The following is a 20,041-nucleotide window of genomic DNA, read 5'->3' on the forward strand; positions in this document are numbered from 1 at the left end:
TTGAGTGACAGCGGATAGTGGCGTGTGCATGCGTGGATGGCAACAGCACAACACGCAGTGGTCACGGCTGCCTCATCTCCCCCGGTGCCGTCGATGAAGAAAAGGGAGCGTCTCCAGCCGCTTAGCCCAGCAGCAGGGCTAAAGAACAGGCTGGGTGGGAGGGCCGCGACCCTCTGGGGATCAGATCCCACGGTTAGCTCCCGCGGCCCAGGGGGCAGGTGTCCGCTCTAGCTTCTGTGCCCCAGTCCTTTACCTGTTCAAGCTGAATGTGACTACAAACTGCTGGGTAAGACCGCCTGTGGGACTGCAGGGCTGACCTCACTGGGAGGTCAGGGCTCTGGTCCCGGGGGGTGCCCCTCCACAGCCTCAGCCTGAGGACCACGGTGAGCTACCCACCCCTCATCCCCATGCTGGCTTCCCTCAAGCTGCAGCAGCGACAGTGGGGGGCAGCTTGGGTCACCCTAGCCTGGTGGGCTCTCAGGCGGTCCTTGAAGGGTTCACAGGCCCTAGAGGGGCTAGATAAGCCCATGAGTCTAGAGGGAGCTGGCTTGCGGCTGGGTACCAGTAGGGCACACGGGCTGCCAGGCAGCAGCTGGGCTGGTTTATTACTGGAACACCCTTCCCCGCTCCTCCCCCTCCCCAGGGAGGCCGGCTCTGAGCCAGCATCTCCTGCACCAGCCCACCCGCCAGGAGGCGCCTGTGGGGCCACTCAAGCTCCAAACATTCTTCTGGGAAAGGGTGTTCCTGGAATCAATTCCGGTCTGGCTTCTAACAGCGGCAGGAATACAGCTCCGTGTCTGGCCTGCCAGGGCAGCTTCCAGGTTTGAAGGTCAAGTGCAACCAGGTCTCTCCTGGGCCCAGCAGCATCCCCTCTATCTGGACAAGGGAGGAGCCAACTCCCTGGAGGGGCCACAGATAGTGCCCCAGAGGGTGGGTTCAGGGTGATGCCTAGTACCCCTGGGGCCCCTTGGGGAGCCCCTGTAGTGGAACAAGGGTGGTGACATTGGGCAGCCCAGCTTCTCCCACCAGAACGCTCCCTGCCACCACCTGCCCCTAGGAGGCCAGTGACGTAGACAGAATTTCTGGGCCTGAGGAGCCTTCACAGTGATCTGGAGTTTCCAGCCCTGCCGGGGAGCTGTGCATATGTGCGCTTCAGGGACAGAGACCTGACAGACTGCCAGGAGGCCATGCCCAGTGCCACTGCCTTTATTCACAGACCCTCATGCTCCACAGCCACACAGACACTTGGCTTTCAGAGGGCACAAGAAGAAAAAGGGGCCCTGGTGACCCTCCCAGCACACCCCCAAGCCAGGACAGACCCAGCAGCAGCACCTCAGGGTCAGCCTGGGTGCCCATGCCCACGGGGCCACTGTGGCCGCAGACACCAGGAGGCCAGGCCTGGTTGCTGGGGACCCCTTTGGGGGGCCCGGCAGTATCCTAGGCCCAGAGAGCTGGTGCCATCTTGAAGCTAAGTCAGGGAAGGGGCCAGGCTAGATGGTGGGGGTGGGGGTGAGAAGCCCCCCAGCATGTCCAGGCCATAGGAGCAGCAAGGGTCTTCGGGGGACCCAAGCTGGATGAGGTGGGGCTGCCCTTGTCCTGTGTCCTGGCCACTTCAAGGACAAAACCAGCCCAGTCTCAGCAGCCTGGGAGGCAGCAGAGGCTCATTCTTCTCCCCTCCTGATCCTGCAGTGGCCAGGGACGGGCGGGGGTGTAGGGCGTGTGAGGGGAGCAGAGAGAGGTCAGGTCAGGTCCCCTGGGGGCCAGGCAGCTTCAAAGATGCAGCCAGGTGGCTGGGGGAGGTGGGAGGGTGGGCAGGGCCCAGACCCCCATGATGGGGGCAGCTTGAGACCCCCAAGGAGGAAGGAAGGGGTCTTGGGGAGGAGGGACAGGCCTGAGCTGTCAGTCACGCCGGTCCTGGGGTCTGCAGCCCGCTGGAGCAAGAACCCCCATCCCAGGAGCAGGGCCAAGGGACAGGAGGGAACCGACACCTGGCACCCTGATCTTCCGGAGGCCGTAGAGGGGCGCCGGGCTCTCTAGGACTTCTTGGCATCCTGAGTGCTCCGGCGCTTCAGATCACTCAGGTCGACGGGCTTGAAGGCTGCCAGGGAACGACTCGGTAGGGCAGGCACAGGACCCTCCAGCCCGTATGGCCCGGCTTGCCGGCCCAGCCCATCCCCAGGTCAGCCCACACTCACTCTTCAGGCTGGGGTTAGGGACCTTCTCCACGTACTCCTCCACCAGGCCCCGCTCGCCACCCGGCACCTGGCTGCGAAGGTCTCGCTCCACGCCCTGCCAGGCTGCAGAGGCAGAAGGCAGAGTGCTCAGAGCCGCACACACAGAGGGGGTGGCATCCACACCAGGAGAACGCCTGCCCTCAGCTCCTGCCCTCCCAGACCTTTTCTCCCTCAGAAGTGTCCTCCGAGCTCCCTCCACGGCCCTCTGCCCATCCCAGTCTCACTCACCCATAGACCCCGTCCCTGCTCCTCCGGCAGGCCTGTCCTTTCCCTACACGACGACCAGCTCTGTGGTCAAAGGGACCCCTATGACCCTACCCCAGGCTTCTCGGTGCCTCAGGGGCAGCGTGTCCTCCTCAGCTAGGCCTTTGCCTTTCCCACCTCATCCACACGCTTCCCCAGCCCCAGCACACACGAACACTCCCCTAGTCCCAGACAACAACCCCCTGGCACTTCTGCAGCACACCCACTCATGGCTGGGTGCACCCCCATCTCTCTTCAAAGGTGTCTCTCTTTCCCCAGCAAACTCCTCTAGTGCTGCCAGCACTGATGACTGGCTTCCACCACGGCCTCTATCAGGGCACGGCCCTCTCTCAACCCCTCCTGCTGGGCTCCCCACAAGATCAGAACCAGGTCTCCTCTCCACACAGGGTCCCCTTGGTCACCCCCACCCACCTGGGCCCTGAAGGCTGTGGATGCAGTGATGGGGTATCTGCGCCCTGGAGGGGCCAGGGCAGGGGCTGCAGGAGGTTCCTCGGAGCCTGGGTCCCGGGCTGGGGGCAGAGCTGACTCCAACAAGGACCAAGGACGGACAGGAGCCTCGTGTGGTGGGCACACCCACCTTCGTAAATGAAGCGCACGTTCTCCTCGTGGGCAGGGGTGAAGATCTCGCTGCTGCTGGGCGGGGAGCGGGGGCTGCTGGTCCTCTTGCCGTTGTACACGACTCTGGAGACGGGGGAGCTGGGGAGCCGCAGTGCGTGAGGCGGGGCAGGTGGCAGGGTGGGAGACCACACCCCTGCCCTGTGGAGGCCGCCCCACCTGCCCGAAACCCACCTGGTCATCGCGGGGGCGTCTGATCCTAGCGCTCCGCCGCCAGATCCCCTCAGCCTCTGAAACACAAGCCAGGGTAGGAGCAGGACGCACGGCCACCCTCTCCAGGGGTGGGGTGAGCGAGGCGCAGGGCACAGCTGCCTCCTCCCTTCAGACGTAAACAAAGTACAGGTCGCCCTGACCACCAGGGGGTCTCCCACAGGTTGGGGTCCAGCTATGGGCAGCCAGTGGGCTCCAGGCAACCCTAGGAGGTAGCAGGGAGCCGGTCAGAGCCATCCAGACACATGCATGACTTGAATCAATTAAGCCCACTCAGTGGCCTTAGCTCTGCAATACGTGATCCTCAGCCTCAGCACCGGGACCACTGAGGCTGGGTCCCTCCCGTGGGCTGGGGGGTCCTGTCAGCATCCCTGATGTGGGACTGCCTCTCACTGTAGCGGACGGCCTGCAGCCCCTGAGGAAACCGACCCTGCTGTCCCTGCTGCAGAGCTGGGCACACAGCTTCTGCTAAGCCTTGATTTCCTGCCTGTAAAATGGGGATGAGCTTCCTAACAGTGATGCCTGCTCCCCAGCACCAACCCAGGCCCAGCTTCCTGGTTTCCTAGAGCATGAGCCACAACAGTGCCCTGGAGATGGAACCAAACTCCACTCCACCGGTGATCAGAGGGAGTGACCCTGGAGAAAGCTGCCGGGCCTAACCTGGTGACCAGAACCCTGGGCTGCTGCCTGCTTATGGCCTCTCAGCCCAGGGGATTCCACGGCTCTGGGAAAGGGAGTCTATTTTGGGGCTCGGACTCTCACACTGGCTGGCTGGAGTGTCCCCTCTTCAGCTGAGGACACACAATCCCAAGGTGGGGAAGCCAACAGGCTGGTCTCCAGCCTGGCCCTGCTCTGGAGGCGACAACTCTAGGTGCTGGGGGAGGGGAGTCTCAGGATTCCCAGGAGGGGGCTTTTAGCATAAGCAACGCCGCTGCCCAATCCCAGGGCATGAGGCTCCAGATACTCCAGGGCATATGGCTGCAGCCCTCACAGAGGGCCAAGAGCACTGAGGCTCCTAGTCCTCTCTGGCCCGCTCCACCTCACGTCAACAGTCCAGCCCTCAAAGACCACATGTGAACAGAAGCCCAGGACTCAAGGGCCAAACCAGCAAAGAGCAGAAAACCAGCTCCCAGCCCTGGAACTCTGTGCCCCACCCCAGGCCAGGAGTGGGGTCCAGGCAGGGCCAGGGGCTCCCTGCCTGTAATAGCACCCAGTTTGCTCACAAAGTCACCTCTCCTCTCCTGGACTCTGGGATCTCTCTGCCCACAGTGCTGCCAGGGACTCCAGCCCAGAGCACCAGAGCACAGAGAGAAAGGCCTCTTTGGGCTGAGGGTCCCACAGGGACATGCTGCCTGCTGGGAAGCTCCCCTTAAGAGAGAAAGGGAAGCTCCGGTAACAGGTAGACGAGCCAGTCCCGTGCCCTGCCCACTGCCAGCTCTAGCCACTGACCACCTGCTGCTTCAGGGGTACCTGCCTCCCAGCCTGCCCTCCCCAGTGGCTCTTCTCCCCAGGCAGCCTCTGCCTCCAGTGGCCACTTGGCCTTTATGCAGCCACATCTTTGGCCTGGGGCCCTCCTGCAGTTTTTTTTTTTTTTTTTTTTTTGAGACGGAGTTTCGCTCTTGTTACCCAGGCTGGAGTGCAATGGCATGATCTCGGCTCACCGCAACCTCCGCTTCCTGGGTTCAGGCAATTCTCCTGCCTCAGCCTCCTGAGGAGCTGGAATTACAGGCACACGCCACCATGCCCAGCTGATTTTTTGTATTTTTAGTAGAGACGGGGTTTCACCATGTCGACCAGGATGGTCTCGAACTCTCGACCTCGTGATCCACCCGCCTCGGCCTCCCAAAGTGCTGGGATTACAGGCGTGAGCCACTGCGCCCGGCCTCCTGCAGTTTTAACTCCTGCTCCAAATACCACTGTTGGCCCCACATCCTCTCAAGAAACTACCCTTCCGGGGTTCCCTCTGCTTTGCTACACACACACACACACACACACACACACACCTGCTGCACACACCTTAGCTGAATACACCTGCCACACACATGTCCACACACACCTGTCGGTACAGCCCCGCCCATACACATGCTGCACATACCCATCTGAACGTAGCTGGTATGGAGCAGGCACTTGTATCCCAGCTACTCAGAAGGCTGAGGTGGGAGGGCTGCTTGAGCCCGGGAGGTCAAGGCTGCAGTGAGCTAAAATCGTGGCACTGCACTCGAGCCCAGGCGACAGAGTGAGAGACTGTCTCAAATTTTTTTTAAAAAAAGGGCCAGGCATGGTGGCTCAAGCCTGTAATCCCAATACTTTGAGAGGCCCCAGGTGGGTGGATCGCCGAGGTCAGGAGTTCAAGACCAAACTGGCCAACTTGGTGAAACCCCTTCTCTACCAAAAATACAAATATTAGCCTGGCGTGGTGGCAGGTGCCTGTAATCCCAGCCACTCGGGAGGCTGAGACAGGAGAATCACTCGAACCTGGGAGATGGAGGTTGGAATGGGCCAAGATTGCGCCACTGCACTCCAGCCTGGGCTACAGAGAGAAATTCTGTCTCAAAAAAAAATAAATAAATACACACAAAAAATAAAACAGGCCAGGCAAAATGGCTAACCTACTAAAAGAGGCCTGTAATCCCAACACTTTGGGAGGCTGAAGAGGGATCACTCGAGCCCAAGAGTTCAAGACCAGCCTTGGCAACATGATAAAGGCCTATTTCTAACAAAAAATATAAAAATTTCGCCAGCAGTGGTGGCTGAGGCACTGCACTCCAACCTGGGTGACAAAGTAAGATTGTCTCTAAATAAATGAAAGTTTTTAAACCCCCTAAATAGAGCTGGGTGTGGTGGCTCACGCCTGTAATCCTAGCACTTTGGGAAGCTGAGGTGGGTAGATCACCTGAGGTCAGGAGTTTAAGACCAGCCTGGCCATCATGGTGAAACCCCATCTTTAAAAAAAAATAAAAAATAAAAATAAAAAACCCTAAATATATACACCTATTGTGTACCCATACATTTTTTTTTAAGTCAATAGGGAGTCCCATGTGCCTCCTCTCACTAGAAGAAGACAGGTGCCCACTGTCCCCAACACCACTGTCTGTGTCCTGTAAGTCTTCCCAGACTTGAGGAGCCCTCTGACCTCTCCCTACCTCTTACTCGGGCTCAGGGACCCCCAGGGCCTCCAGCTGACCTCACCCCTGCACACTCAGACCCAGGCTTTCCTGGATGTGCCAGCAGTTCCCAAGAGGCCAGTGGCCTGCTGTCCCCCTGGAAGCAGAAGAAACGGTTCTGCAGCTCACTCAGCCTCACTGCCTCCTGGGGCTCTGCCAAGGAGCTGGGTGTCAATTCTGACCCTAAAGGAATTTTCCATTAAAAACCAAGCATCCGTGCATACCCTATGACCCAGCCGTTCTGCTCCTAGGTACACACACCCAAGATATGTACAAGCACAGCTGGAGAATCTCCACTTGTAATTACCCTAAGGGTGGCAGTGCACACCTGACCTATTCCCGTAAGGAAATCAGCAGCTGGAGGCAGGCACCACTGCACCTGTGGCAGAGACAGCACCGAGCACGGGACAGGGCCTGGGGGAGCACAGACGGGCCCTGGCACACACGGCATGGGAGGAGCCTGTGGAGGGCCAAGGCACAGGCAGAAGAGGAGCCAGGGCCAGGATGGTGGCAGGGAGAGCAGGAAGGAGCCCTCCATGGAGAGGGTTGGAGGTCGAGCGACCTCTGGACCAAGAGGTCACTGTGGATCTGCAACGAGAAAGCCTCCGACAGCCTCAGCAGGGCGGCCTAGCAAGGCGGGGCACATGGCGTGGAGAGGGGAGCAAGTGTGGCAGGCAGGCCGCTTGGCCCTAGATCAGGCCCGACGGGCAGCAGGCTGGTGTCTGGCTAAACAGACGGAGCCCTTAGGCACAGTACGCACACACAGGGTCCCTGAGGTGGTGGGTATGGAGGGGACGGGCCCGAGGCAGGTGAGAGTGAGCAGGAGAGAATGACGTAGGCCCAGAGAAATGCCGGGGGCTGGAAAAGACCCAGCATGCGGTGATGGCCACCTTAGGCAGTGGCCCCTGAGCCGGCAAGACCCTGACCTGTTGCTCAGCTGCCCAGGTAAAGGTGAGTGGCTGCCCGACCTAGGCCAACCATAGATGAAGGGTGGGAGGGAGGGGGCTCCATTCAGCCCAGAGAGACAGCTCTGCTTCCGAGGTCTCAAGAGCCTGCCCAGCCCAGCCCCCACAGCCTTCATCCTACCTGGGCCACCCCCAGGGTGAGAGCAGCAAGGGTTAGGCGAGGCCTCTGTCCCATCCTCCTTCCCTCTTTCAGTCAGAAACCAGGCTGAGCCTGCTGACCACCTGGCACGGCCCTGCACTCCTCAGTCACTACACCACATCCCACTGCCTCCAAGAGTTTTCCTTCCTAGTTTTCACATTTCAGTATCTTTGAAATTGGGCTGCACCTGACTATTGCTAACACGTCAGAGTTTACCCGATGGCGGCTTTTCTTTCTCAGTATACTGTGAAACATAGCGGAGCTTATGATGGCTGGGGTCTCACATGGAAGGACCCTCAGTGACACTCTCCTGGCCCAGGACTGCCCTTCCAGAGCTCCTCAGGCAACATGGTCTTTAGGTACCTTCTCTCCTTCCCCGCAAAGCCTTCCACACCCCACGCCACCTCACCCCACCCCGTGCTGGGACAACCTTTGGTTCCAGACCCCCCCAGCATCAGGACAGGTGCACACGGATGTCTACACGATCTTCCTGACACCCTTTCCGAAGCTCACTTACCACTAGGGCGTCACCCAGGCCCTCTGCTGCCTACAAGCCCACTGTCCAACCCCAACCTGTGTGATCAAGCACCACCTGCTACTCCACTCCTGCCCTGATCCCAAACACAGCCTTTGCCACAGGACCACCTGCTGCCAGCCACCCAGGGTACAGGCGACCCGCACGTCTGTGCATTCTGCAGGATCTGACTGCCTGCTTCTGTGGCTGTCCCGCCTACAGGGCCTGGCCTACTAGGGCTGCAGGTATTCCGGGGCTCTGCGGCCCCAGGCAAGCTCCTCTGAGCCTCAGCATCCACATCCAAAGTGATGCTCGCCTGCTCCAATGGGGACGGAAGCACAGCCACAGGAAGCCAGTCCCTCAGTGAGGTCTCTGTGGCTCCTTATCCAACATGACGATGGACAGGACAGGCATGTGCCATATCGTTCATCTGGATGCTATTAAGAATGAAAGGGGACCAGGCACAGTGGCTCTCGCCTGTATTCCCAGCACTCTCGGAGGCTGAGGTGGGCGGATCACCTGAGGTCTGGAGTTCGAGACTAGCCTGACCAACATGGAGAAACCCTGTATCTACCAAAAATGCAAAATTAGCCAGGGGTGGTAGCGGGCACCAGTAATCCCATCTACTCAGGAGGCTGAGGCAGGAGAATCACTTGAACCCAGGAAGCGAAGGTTGCAGTGAGCTGAGATCGTTCCATCGCACCCCAGCCTGGGTGACAAGAGCAAAATTCCCTCTCAAAAAAAAAGAAAAAAATGAAAGGGGCTGGGTGTGGTGTGTCAATCCTAGTACTTTGTGAGGCCAAGAGTTCAAGACCGTCCTGGTCAACAGAGAAAAAGCCCCACCTTGGCTGGGCGCGGTGGCTCACAAATGTAATCTCAGCACTTTGGGAAGCTAAGGCGGGCGGATCACGAGGTCCAGAGATCAAGACCATCCTGGCTAACATGGTGAAATCCCATCTCTACTAAAAATACAAAAATTAGCTGGGTGTGATGGCATGTACCTGTAGTCCCAGCTACTCAGGAGGCTGAGGCAGGAGAATCGCTTGCACAACCCAGGAGGTAGAGGTTGCAGTGAGCCAACATATATCATGCCACTGCACTCCAGCCTGCGCAACAAGAGCCAGACTCCATCTCAAAAAAAAAAAAAAAAAAAAAAAAAGGCAGCAGCAGCAGCTCCATGACAAGCAGGTGCAGTGGTTCATGCCTATAATCCCAGCACTCTGGGAGGCCGAGGTGTACAGATCACCTGAGGTCAAGGAGTTTGAGACCAGCCTGGCCAACATGGCAAAATCCCTTCACTACTGAAAAAAATACAAAAATTAGGCCAGTGGCTCACGCCTGTAATCCCAACACTTTGGGAGGTCGAGGTGGGAGAATCACCTGAGGTCAGAAGTTTGAGACCAGCCTGGCCAACATATAGTGAAACCCCAACTCTACTAAAAAATACAAAAATCAGCTGGGCGTAGTGGTGCACGCCTGCAGTCCCAGCTACTTGGTGAGCTGAGGCAGGAGAACGGCTTCAACCCAAGAAGCAAAGGCTGCAGTGAGCCTGGGAAAAAAATAATAATACACACACACATATACAAAAATTAGCTAGGGGCACATGCCTGTAATCCTAGCTTCTTAGGAGGCTGAGACAGGAGAATCAATTTGAACCTGGGAGGCGGAGTTTGCCGTGAGCCAAGATCACACCACTGCACTCCAGCTTAGGCGACAGAGCAAGACTCCATCTCAAAAAAAAAAAAAAAAAAAAAGAAAGAAAGAAATGACTTGGCATGATACCTCACACCTGTAATCCCAGCGCTTTGGGAAGCCAAGGTGGGCGGAAGAGGAGGTCAGGCATTCAAGACCAATACAGTCAACACAGTGAAACCCCGTTTCTACTAAAAATACCAAAAATTAGCTGGGTGCCGTGGTATGTGCCTGTAATCCAAGCTACTCAGGAGGCTGAGGCAGGAGAATGGCTTGAACCCAGGAGGCAGAGGTTGCAGTGAGCTGAGATTGCACCATTGCACTCCAGCCTGGACAACAGTCCCAGACTCCGTCTCAAAAAAAAGAAAGAAAAAAAAAAAAAAAAAAAAAAAAACCCATCTCCGCTCTCTGCCCTGAAATAAATAAATAAATAAGGAAAGAAAAGGGATGCTGTTTTTTGGGTTTTTTTTTTTTTTTTTTTTTTTGAGAAGGAGTTTCGCTCTTGTTACCCAGGCTGGAGTGCAATGGCGTGATCTCGGCTCACTGCAACCTCCGCCTCCTGGGTTCAGGCAATTCTCCTGCCTCAGCGTCCTGAGTAGCTGGGATTATAGGCACACACCACCATGCCCAGCTAATTTTTTGTATTTTTAGTAGAGACGGGGTTTCACCATGTTGACCAGGTTGGTCTCGATCTCTCGACCTCGTGATCCACCCGCCTCGGCCTCCCAAAGTGCTGGGATTACAGGCTTGAGCCACCGCGCCCGGCCCTTTTTTTTTTTTTTTTTTTTTGAGACAGAGTCTTATTCTGCCGCCCAGGCTGGAGTGCAACGGCGAATCTTGGCTCACTGCAACCTCCGCCTCCCAGGTTCAAGAGATTCTCCTGTGTCAGCCTCCCAAAGTGCTGGGATTACAGGCATGAGCTACCGTGCCCGGCAGATGCTGTTGATTATTAAGCACAAAACAACTGTTCTCGGCAGACAGGAATGTAGAACCAGCCCACTCTTAGGGAGGTGGAGGCCCAGAAAAGCACTGGGGACTGAAAGCAAAGACTGCCACCAGCCAGAGCAAACACTTGTCAGGGGCTGAGTGCAGGCAGCCACGGCGCTGGGCCCTTACACACACTGCCCACATCCCCACAGCTGGGGTGGAAAGAAGATACCCTGGGAACTCCCAGTTCAGCGCTGAAAGAACCTGCACCAAGCAGCCGAGCCCTCCCAGGGCCTCCAGGGCCACAGCAGTTAGTTGGGGCTTGGCCCGAAGCTGCAGCCTGCCTCCACTCCGCCTGTACCCCTGAAAGACCTACTCCCCACTGACATCCTCATGGCTCTGCTCAGAGACCGGTTTTCCCTCCAGACAGGGAGGGGAGTCTTACCGGGTAGAACAACGTGTAACTTTTTCCTCCAGGGGACCCAAGGGCTTCAGAGACTTCCTGATGGGGAGAGGACAGAACCCCAGTCTCTGGCTTCCCAGTCCCAAATTCTTTTCCCTACACAGCCACATGCCTAAGAACATAATGGGAGGCGACACACCAGCAACATGACAATATTGTGAGGTTCCAGAGTTAGAATCGGTGACGCTACTCTGTGCTCCTCTGGAGTTTCTGAGATTCACACTCCACTTTCTCTTCATGTTCTGTGTCTTTTTTCAGCCAATGAGGCTCCAAGATAATCTACCACGCAAGCAGGTGCACGAGGACTCTGCTCTCACGGCTGCCACACTGGCAACTCCTGGTCCCTTGAAGACCCCCGGAGAAAGCCTCTAAGCGCTGCCCCCACCTCCTCACCCTCTCCCTGGGTGGTGGCAGCAACGGACTGAGTGTGGTGCCCTCTTCCCCATCCTGATCCCACTCAAACCACAGCCTCCCCCGACTCGCCCCAAATCCTTCCTTAAGGAACAGCTGGCCCCTTCTTCCTTCACGTCCCACTTCCCACCCTCTCTAAACGTTCTCCCCACACCCCACCCAAAAGTCCACTCCCCGGTCCCCATCTCAGGGCCTTTGCTCAACGTGTCTTCTCTGCCCCAAACTATCCCTCATCCTTGGGGGTCTAGCTGAAAGCCCATCTTCCCGGCCACGACGACCCTGGGGCAGGACTGAGAGCAGCACAGCCCACGCGCCGTGTGGCTGCCGCCCCCTCCGCCCTGTGCTCCCCCGGAGGCGCCCCTGCGGCCATAATCACCGCCCGCTGAGCGCCCCGAAGGCGAGCGGAGGCCCCGTTCCCTGGTTAGGCCCAGCACCACCGTCCGGGGAGAGGGGAACCAGGGCACGGCCGGAAGACGGACAGAAGGAAGCGGCCGGCCGGGCCCGCGGCGCTCCGGGTCGGAGGCATCCTCAGGCACGTGCCCCCCGGAGACCCGGAACGCGGAGCTGTCAGCCCCCGCGGCGGCAGAAGGCGGGCCCACGGCGAGCGTCCGGCCGCGTTGGGTCTGCGGCCCCTGCCCCGGCCCGGGCGGGAAAGGCGCTCCGCCTGAGCCGCGCCCTCCCCACGCGCGCTCCCGGGCGCCCCGCGGGCCGCGCCCTCCTGCAGGTGCCGGGAGGGGAACGCGGGCCCCTCCCTCGGACCCCGGCCGCCCGGCCACACCCCCGCGCCGCGGCCCCGCCCGGCCGGGCTGGGCACCCGCGACCGCGCGGCGACACCAGGGCGGGGCCCGGCCGCGCCCGCCCCGCCCCGTCCCGTCCCGCCGCCCGCGCCGCGCCCGCCTCACCTCACCCCGACCCGCCGCCGCCGCCGCCGCCTATTCCAGCTGGGAGGCCCCGCCGGAAGTGACGCCACCGCCGGCTGCGCAGGCGCAGACGCAGCGCGCTACCACGTGACGGCCCGGCGGGCGTGGGGCGGGGGCGGGGGCGGGGGCGGCCGGGGTTCTCGTGCGGGGTCGCGGCGCGTGGCGGAGGCTCCGGGTCCGCCCGGCCTGGACGGCGAGCGCCGCCGGCCGCGGGCAGCGGCCGGAGCCCAGTAATCAGGCCACCACCACTGGCTCGTGAGTCACGTTTATTGAAAAAGTAAAAAGTGTCACGGTAAAAAAATTCACCTGGAGACAAAGCCAGGCCTGGGAGTGGTGGCGAGGTCGTGAAGGGACGGGTCCGGCCGCCCCGGCCCGTGGATGGGGCGCTTTCTGGCCCCTGGGCGACACGCAGCTTCTCCAGGGCCCCGGGCGGGCAGGGCTGGCTCAGTCCATGGTGGTCCCTCTGAAGAGCTCCACAAGCTCCTTGAAGTCCGGGTCGATGAGGTCGGAGGGCAGGTCGCCATCGTCGTTGGCTGCGTCCCTGTCTGCTCCCAGGGAGATGAGGTACCTGGAGTGCAAAGGTCTCCCTGGCTGAAGCGGGGAGGAGCCTGCAGAGTGCTCACCCCCACCTGACAGAGGGGCAGACTCCTGGGGTCACATGTGTGTCCCCCACCTTGGGGTTCGGAGGCCCAGGTAAGGTAAGGAGGGAGAAACTTGGCCAGCTTTTCCAGTTGGCTCTATTGAGGACAAGGGCAGAAACAGGATTCCAGAAGCCTTTAGGGTTTTCAGGATCCTTGCCTACACCACCAGGGTTGCCTTCTGGGGCCCACATTCTGGGGCCCACATCCTGGGGGCCCACTGAGGCCTGCAGGGGTCAGGTTCAAGCCTGAGTAGACCCAGGCTCCCTCACCTGGCTATGTCGGGGTATCCATCGCTGCAGGCAATGTGCAGGGGTGTCCAGCCTGCCTCATCTCGCTGGTGAATGTCCGCCCCGTATTTGACCAGCAGCTTCACACATTCCAGATTTCCAGAGAGCACAGCTTCATGCAAGGCGGCCAGGCCTGGGCAGAGGACAGCGGGGGTCAAGACCGAACTCCAGGTCGGATCCTCCTTGCTGGCCTCCCCCACCACCCCACAGCCCCTGGCCAGCTCCTCGAAGGCTTGCTCACCTGAGGGATGGATGGTGGCCAGGGAGACTTTCCGAGCCCGGATGAAGCGCCCCACCTGCTCCAGGTCACCCTGACGGATGTGGTCCAAGAACAGGACATCATTAGGGAAACGCACGCTGCGATCAGCCAACATCCGCCGCCGCCGCTGCCGTGGGCTGTATCGGGCATAGCGGGCAGTTCTGCTAGGCATCTTGGGTGCTGTGGGGCTGGCTGCCCCTGGGGACCCTGCTGCACTGGGGTGAATAATGTTTCCGGCCCCAACCAGGTCTGCTCGAGGGCTCCTGTTGGATGCACCCTTGCCTCTGACTTGCTTATATAGGGCTCAGCAGGCTATATAAAGCTGCATGGTCATCCTCCCCAGCGCGAGGGGCTGAAACTGAGCTGCACCCACCCCCCCGCGCCCCAGATCATGTTTAGTGACTCATCTTTCAGCCCACCTGTCACAGTGCCTGGCCAAAGGGTCAGACCATTCCTGCCTGTCGCTCCCTGCCCCACAGCTGGACCAAGAAGGTGCCTTACCGAGGGCGGGAGGAGGCATCAGTCCAGAGCCCATGAGATGGCCAGGAACATGAAATCAAGGGCATAGCAGGTGCCGAGGTCAATGGAAGGGCCTGCTCTCTACCTCCTGGAAAGTGAGGGTGGCCACCCCTTCCACATCTGCAGAAGCGCAGGTCCACTATGCTGTGGGGAAGCAGGCCCGAGCCCTTTCCCTCACCCTACCTGTCAGTTTTCACCTTCTAGCGTGGCTTGCCTCACTCTCCATAGTTTTCCCAAAACTACTCTGATGGCCCTGCCTCCTGCCTAGAAACCTCCCCTCCAGGCTTCCTTGGCTGAGGTCTCAATGCCTCAGGCTCCTGCTCAGTCAGTCCTGCAACACTTCTTCTGAGTGCCTGGCTCCCCTGCCCTGAAAGCCTGCAGGGGACACGGTGTCCCCCACACTCATGGGCTGGCCCTGTACAGTGTCTCTGGCTTCCAGGTTTGACGCACTTGCTCACACTTAAGATGGTGTCCGGTTTGCTCCCCACGTTCAGGGGCCCTCACACCCAGGTGATGTGCCATCTCTGCCCTGGCCCCTGTGAGCTTGCCCCAAGTCTTGCTCTGTCGTCCAGGGTCAAGTGCAGTGGCACGATCTCAGCTCACTGAAACCTCCACCTAATGGGTTCAAGTGATTATTTTGCCTCAGCCTCCTGAGTAGCAGGGCCACCACGCCCCCAATTTTTGTATGTTTAGTAGAGACGGGGTCTTACCATATTGGCCAGGCTAGTCTCAAATGCCTGACCTTGTGATTCACGGGCCTTGGCCTCCCAAAGTGCTGGGATTAACAGGCATGAGCCACCGCGCCCGTCCAGCCAAGGGAATTTTTAAGAATCATGTTCCGGCCGGGCGTGGTGGCTCAAGCCTGTAATCCCAGCACTTTGGGAGGCCGAGGCAGGTGGATCACGAGGTCGAGAGATCGAGACCATCCTGGTCAACATGGTGAAACCCCGTCTCTACTAAAAATACAAAAAAATTAGCTGGGCATGGTGGCACGTGCCTGTAATCCCAGCTACTCAGGAGGCTGAGGCAGGAGAATTGCCTGAGCCCAGGAGGCGGAGGTTGCGGTGAGCCGAGATCGTGCCATTGCACTCCAGCCTGGGTAACAAGAGCGAAACTCCGCCTCAAAAAAAAAAAAAAAAGAACCATGTTCCAATAGGCTCTTCATTGCTGGCTGCCTTTACTTTTGCAACAGCCCCAATGGAGGTCCAAGGTGGGGCTTGGACTGCAGGACACGGGAAGAGCCAGTGGATGGGACAGGACACAGACACACAGTTGACCAAGGAGGTCTCTGGGGTCAGGGACAGCCATCAATTGTGTTGGGAACACTGCAGCACTTCAAGTTGGCGGGATGAGTCTGCTGGGGCTGCCATGACAGACCACAGGCTGGCTTAAAAAACAGATAGTTGGCCGGGCGCGGTGGCTCAAGCCTGTAATCCCAGCACTTTGGGAGGCTGAGGCGGGTGGATCACGAGGTCAAGAGATCGAGACCATCCTGGTCAACATGGTGAAACCCCGTCTCTACTAAAGATACAAAAAATTAGCTGGGCATGGTGGCACGCGCCTGTAATCCCAGCTACTCGGGAGGCTGAGGCAGGAGAATTGCCTGAACCCAGGAGGCGGAGGTTGCGGTGAGCCGAGATCGCGCCATTGCACTCCAGCCTGGGTAACAAGAGCGAAACTCCGTCTCAAAAAAAAAAAAAAAAAAAAAAAAAAAAAAACACATGGTCATGGCCAGGCCCAGTGGCTCATGCCTGTAATCCCAGCACTTTGGGAGGCTGAGGCAGGTGGATCGCTTGAGGTCAGGGGTTCAAGACCAGCTTAGTCAACACGGTGAAAACCCGTCTCTACTAAAAAATACAAAAATTAGGTGGGCATGGTGGCTCGCACCTGTAATCCCAGCTATTTGGGAGGCTGAGGTAGGAGAATTGCTTGAACCAGGACCTGGGAGGCAGAGTTTGCAGTGAGCCGAGATTGCGCCACTACACTCCAGCCTGGGCTACAGAGCGAGATTCCACCTCAAAAATAATAATAGTAATAAATACAAAAATACAAAAAATTTAGCCAGGCATGGTGGCACACTCTTGTGGCCCCAGCTATTTGGGAGGGTGAGGCAGGAGAATCACTTGAACCCAGAAGGCGGAGGTTATAGTGAGCCGAGATCACACCACTGCACTCCAGCCTGGGCAACACCGTAAAATACTGTCTCAAAAAAAAAAAGAAAAAAGAAAAAGACAATCATTCCCATAGTTCTAGAGGCTGAAGTCTGGGATCCAGGTTTCGGCAGGGTCCAGTTCTCCCAGAGGCTCCGAGGAGCGTCTGGCGCTGCCAGCAATCCTGGTGTCGTTGGCTATAGCAGCATCGCCATGATCTCGGCCTTCTTCTCCACGGTGTTCTTTCTGCGTTTGTCTTTGTCCAGATCTCTCCCTTATATAAGGACACCGGGGTCATAGTGGGGTGTTGCTTCATCTTATCCAGTGACATCTGCCAGCACCCTGTTTCCAAACAGTCACATTCTGAGGTTTCCAGGGCTAAGACTTCAAAATGAATTTAGGAGATACATGATTCAACCCATAATGCCAGTAAAACCCTGCAGGTGGCCACTAAGGGTCTGAAGAGGACAGAGCCAAGACTGGCCAGCAGCTCTCTGCTGGGAGAGAGGAGCCAAGTCACCAACAGCCTTGCTTCATTGGGCTGATCTGCAGCCAACAAAATCGTATCCGCAAACATATTAGACACCTCTAAGTGCAAAGCCTTGGCCAAATGCTATGGGAAGGCTGGGCACACGGTGGCTCATTCCTGTAATCCCAGCACTTTGGGAGGCTGAGGTTGAATCATGAGGTCAGGAGTTTGAGACCAGCCTGGGCAACATGGCGAAACCTCGTCTCTACTAAAAATACAAAAATTAGCTGGATGTGGTGGCATGGGCCTGTAATCCCAGCTACTCAGAAGGCTGAGGCAGGAGAATCCCTTGAACCCAGAAGGCGGAGGTTGCAGTGAACTGAGATCACACCACTGCACTCCAGCCTGATGAAAGAGCAAGACTTCATCTCAAAAAGGAAAGAAAAAGGAAGAATGCTGCTGGAGAAGTGTCGCTGACAGAGGGTCCCTCGCTGGTGAAGGTTTCCTTGACCTGCATTGGTGCCCAGGTGGACCCCTGGCCCCTGGGCCCCTCACTACAGGCACACCAAGTGCCGCGCCCTCTCCCAGTCACGTGCTGGAGTGACCCTGGAGCCTCTAGCCCGGCCCAGGCCTGCAGACACCCTGCATGTTGCTGCATTTCTAGGGGCTCAGAGAAAGATGCAGATAGTTGTAATCCTGGCTTGTTTACATGAAGCCTAGAGACAAAACATTGTCTACAGTGGAGACCGGAGACAGAATCGCCTGTGATGTGAAGATTGCCTTTTCTCATGTTGTGGAAAGTTCTGTCTGCCCTCCCCCCTCAGAGGATCAGATGAAAGCACGTTGGATGAAGCTGCCACCGACAGTGTGACCAGAAGGAACGCCCTTTCTGCCCTTTCCGGGAGTGACCAGCCTCAGGCTAGAGATATTCGGGGCAAGCCCATCCGGTGAGCCTGTTTGAGGACGCCAAGCAAGCCCCTTTGTCCCTCCTGTCAAAGGAGAGCTGGGAGCACTCAGAGCTTTTGGCTTGGGGGTTTCTAATTGGATCACCGAAGGGACTGATGCCTGAAGCCTCGCCAGTCACAACAGATCCCTTGAAAGGTATTTATGTGCCCTTTGTTCTAATAAGGATGTGGGAACTGTGTTTTGGTGTTTTGGGTTTTTTTTTTTTTTTTTGAGACAGAGTCTTGCTCTGTTGCCCAGGCTGGAGTGCAATAGCACGATTTTGGCTCACTGCAACCTCTGCCTCCCGGGTTCAAGCAATTCTCTGCCTCAGCCTCCCGAGTAGCTGGGATTACAGGTGCCCGCCACCACGCCCGGCTTATTTTTTGTATTTTTAGTAGAGATGGGGTTTCACCATCTTGGCCAGGCTGGTCTTGAACTCCTGACCTCGTGATCCACAAGCCTCTGCCTCCCTAAGTGCTGGGATTACAGGCGTAAGCCACCGTGCCCAGCCAGGATGTGGAAACTGTGTGTTCTCTGCCATGATGGACACTAGCTGGAGCACCTCAGCTGTGAAGCTTTCCATCAGAAGCCATCCATAAACAGTTGAGCCTGCTCCACAGTGGGCGAAGCATGCTGGTCACGTGGCACCACGTCAGGACAAAACCTGTATTCATGGAGTTTTGTCTCTGATTCTTCATGGTTCATTTGAACTTGCAAATTGACCTCGTCTGCATGATTCTAAGTTTCTGCCTTCTGGAGGATGAACTAGAACATCTAATGGAAAAGATTTACCATCCAACTTTTTTTTTTTTTTTTTTTTTTTTTGAGATGGAGTTTTGCTCTTGTTGCCCAGGCTGGAGTGCAATGGCGCGATCTCGGCTCACTGCAACCCCCACCTCCCGAGTTCAAGCCGTTCTCCTGCCTCAGCCTCCCGAGTAGTTGGGATTACAGGCACGTGCCACCATGCCCGGCTACATCCAACTTTAAAAGTCCGGTGAGGCCAGGCCAGGCTCAGTAGCTCATGCTTGTAATCCCAGCAGGGAGGCCAAGGTGGGAGGATCACTTGAAGCCAGAATTTCAAGACCAGCCCGGACAACAGAGGGAGACCCCCTTCTGTTCAAAACATTTAAAAATTAGCCAGGCATGTACTGTGCGCCTGTGCTTCCAGCTACTTGGAATGCCTGAGTGCAAAGATTGCTTGAGCCCTGGAGTTTGAGGCTGCAGTGAGCTATAGTCACACCACTGCACCCCAGTGCAGTGCACTCCTGGGCAACGGTAAGACCCTGTCTCAAATTAAAAAAAAAAAAAAAAAAAAGTCCAGTGAATGCAGCCAGCACTGTTCTGCAGAAAGCACCCTAGAGACCCTGTTAGAAAAGTCAGCTAGGCCCGGCCTGGTGGCTCACGCCTGTAATCCCAGCACTGTGGTAGGCAGAGGCGGGCAGATCAGCTGAGGTCAGGAATTCAAGACCAGCCTGGTCAACATGGTCAAACCTGGTCTCTGTTAAAAAATACACAAAATTAGCCAGGCATGATGGCACACTCCTGCAGTCCCAGCTATTTGGGAGGCTGAGGCAGGAGAATCACTTGAACCCAGGAGGCAGAGGTTGCAGGGAGCCTAGATCACACTGCTGTACTCCAGCTTGGGCGACAGAGCAAGACTCCATCTGAAAAAAAAAAAAAAAAAAAAAAAAAAAGGAAAGTCAGTGCAGCTCCCACTGCAGCCTGGCAGGAGGGCCAGCCTAGGGCCAGAGGGGCTCTTCCCTCCCCAAGGCCAGAGGGCCCCCAGGGTGGAGTACACAGGCCGGGCAGCCAGTTGTAGCCTCCTGGCCAGTGGCTTCCCTGGCACCTGGAGAGACAGAAGTTGGGAAATCCCAGGCTGCTAAGCCCTAACCGCCTCCCCCAAGAGCCTGCGAAGTCTCGCTGCTGATCCAGCAGCCCAGCCGGAGAGGTTGCGGAGGTGGCCCCACAGCCTCCCCAGACAGCCAAGCCCAGGAATGTGCTCATCAGCTGCCTCTGCAAAATTGTAAAGGTATCAGTGACTCCCTGCCCTCCCAGGAGCACATGACACCCCTGCTCTGTGCTCCGGGCAGCTGCACCGTGTCCCAGCTTTCTCTCCAGAGGGGCAGCTCCCCACACAGCTGGTCCACAGGCCACTGTACCCCATCTCAAGGGCAGGAAGCACAGGCACAAACACAGGCCACCCCTTTAGCTGTGACTCAAGACAGCCTCCTTCCTCAGAGACCCTGCAAAAAG

The 20,041-nt window shown here is 57.7% G+C and overlaps 2 protein-coding genes and 1 pseudogene across 3 annotated transcripts; all 3 read right to left on the reverse strand.

The window, feature by feature from the left end:
• Positions 1-1,190: 1,190 nt before the first annotated feature.
• Positions 1,191-12,560, reverse strand: MCRIP1 (MAPK regulated corepressor interacting protein 1). Of its 2 annotated transcripts, none has more exons than XM_039475750.2 (5): positions 12,501-12,560; positions 3,288-3,343; positions 3,076-3,194; positions 2,196-2,297; positions 1,191-2,098 (listed from the first exon to the last, which is right to left on the reverse strand). In XM_039475750.2, the coding sequence occupies exons 2-5, from the start codon at positions 3,293-3,295 to the stop codon at positions 2,034-2,036; spliced, it is 294 nt and encodes a 97-aa protein (XP_039331684.1). In that variant the 5' UTR covers positions 3,296-3,343; positions 12,501-12,560; the 3' UTR covers positions 1,191-2,033. The 2 variants fall into 2 exon arrangements, with proteins under 2 accessions (XP_039331684.1, XP_039331686.1); XM_039475752.2 differs by having other exon boundaries at positions 12,506-12,532.
• LOC120366833 (uncharacterized) lies at positions 3,464-12,124 on the reverse strand (annotated as a pseudogene).
• Positions 12,561-12,771: 211 nt separating the features above from the next.
• On the reverse strand, positions 12,772-14,001 carry PPP1R27 (protein phosphatase 1 regulatory subunit 27). The gene is made up of 3 exons (XM_003931647.4): positions 13,688-14,001; positions 13,429-13,579; positions 12,772-13,086 (listed from the first exon to the last, which is right to left on the reverse strand). Exons 1-3 carry the CDS (start codon positions 13,875-13,877, stop codon positions 12,963-12,965), a joined length of 465 nt encoding a protein of 154 aa, XP_003931696.1. The 5' UTR covers positions 13,878-14,001; the 3' UTR covers positions 12,772-12,962.
• Positions 14,002-20,041: the final 6,040 nt, after the last annotated feature.

Source organism: Saimiri boliviensis, chromosome 17 (genome assembly GCF_048565385.1).
Source record: "Saimiri boliviensis isolate mSaiBol1 chromosome 17, mSaiBol1.pri, whole genome shotgun sequence".
NCBI classification, from domain to species: Eukaryota; Metazoa; Chordata; class Mammalia; order Primates; family Cebidae; genus Saimiri; species Saimiri boliviensis.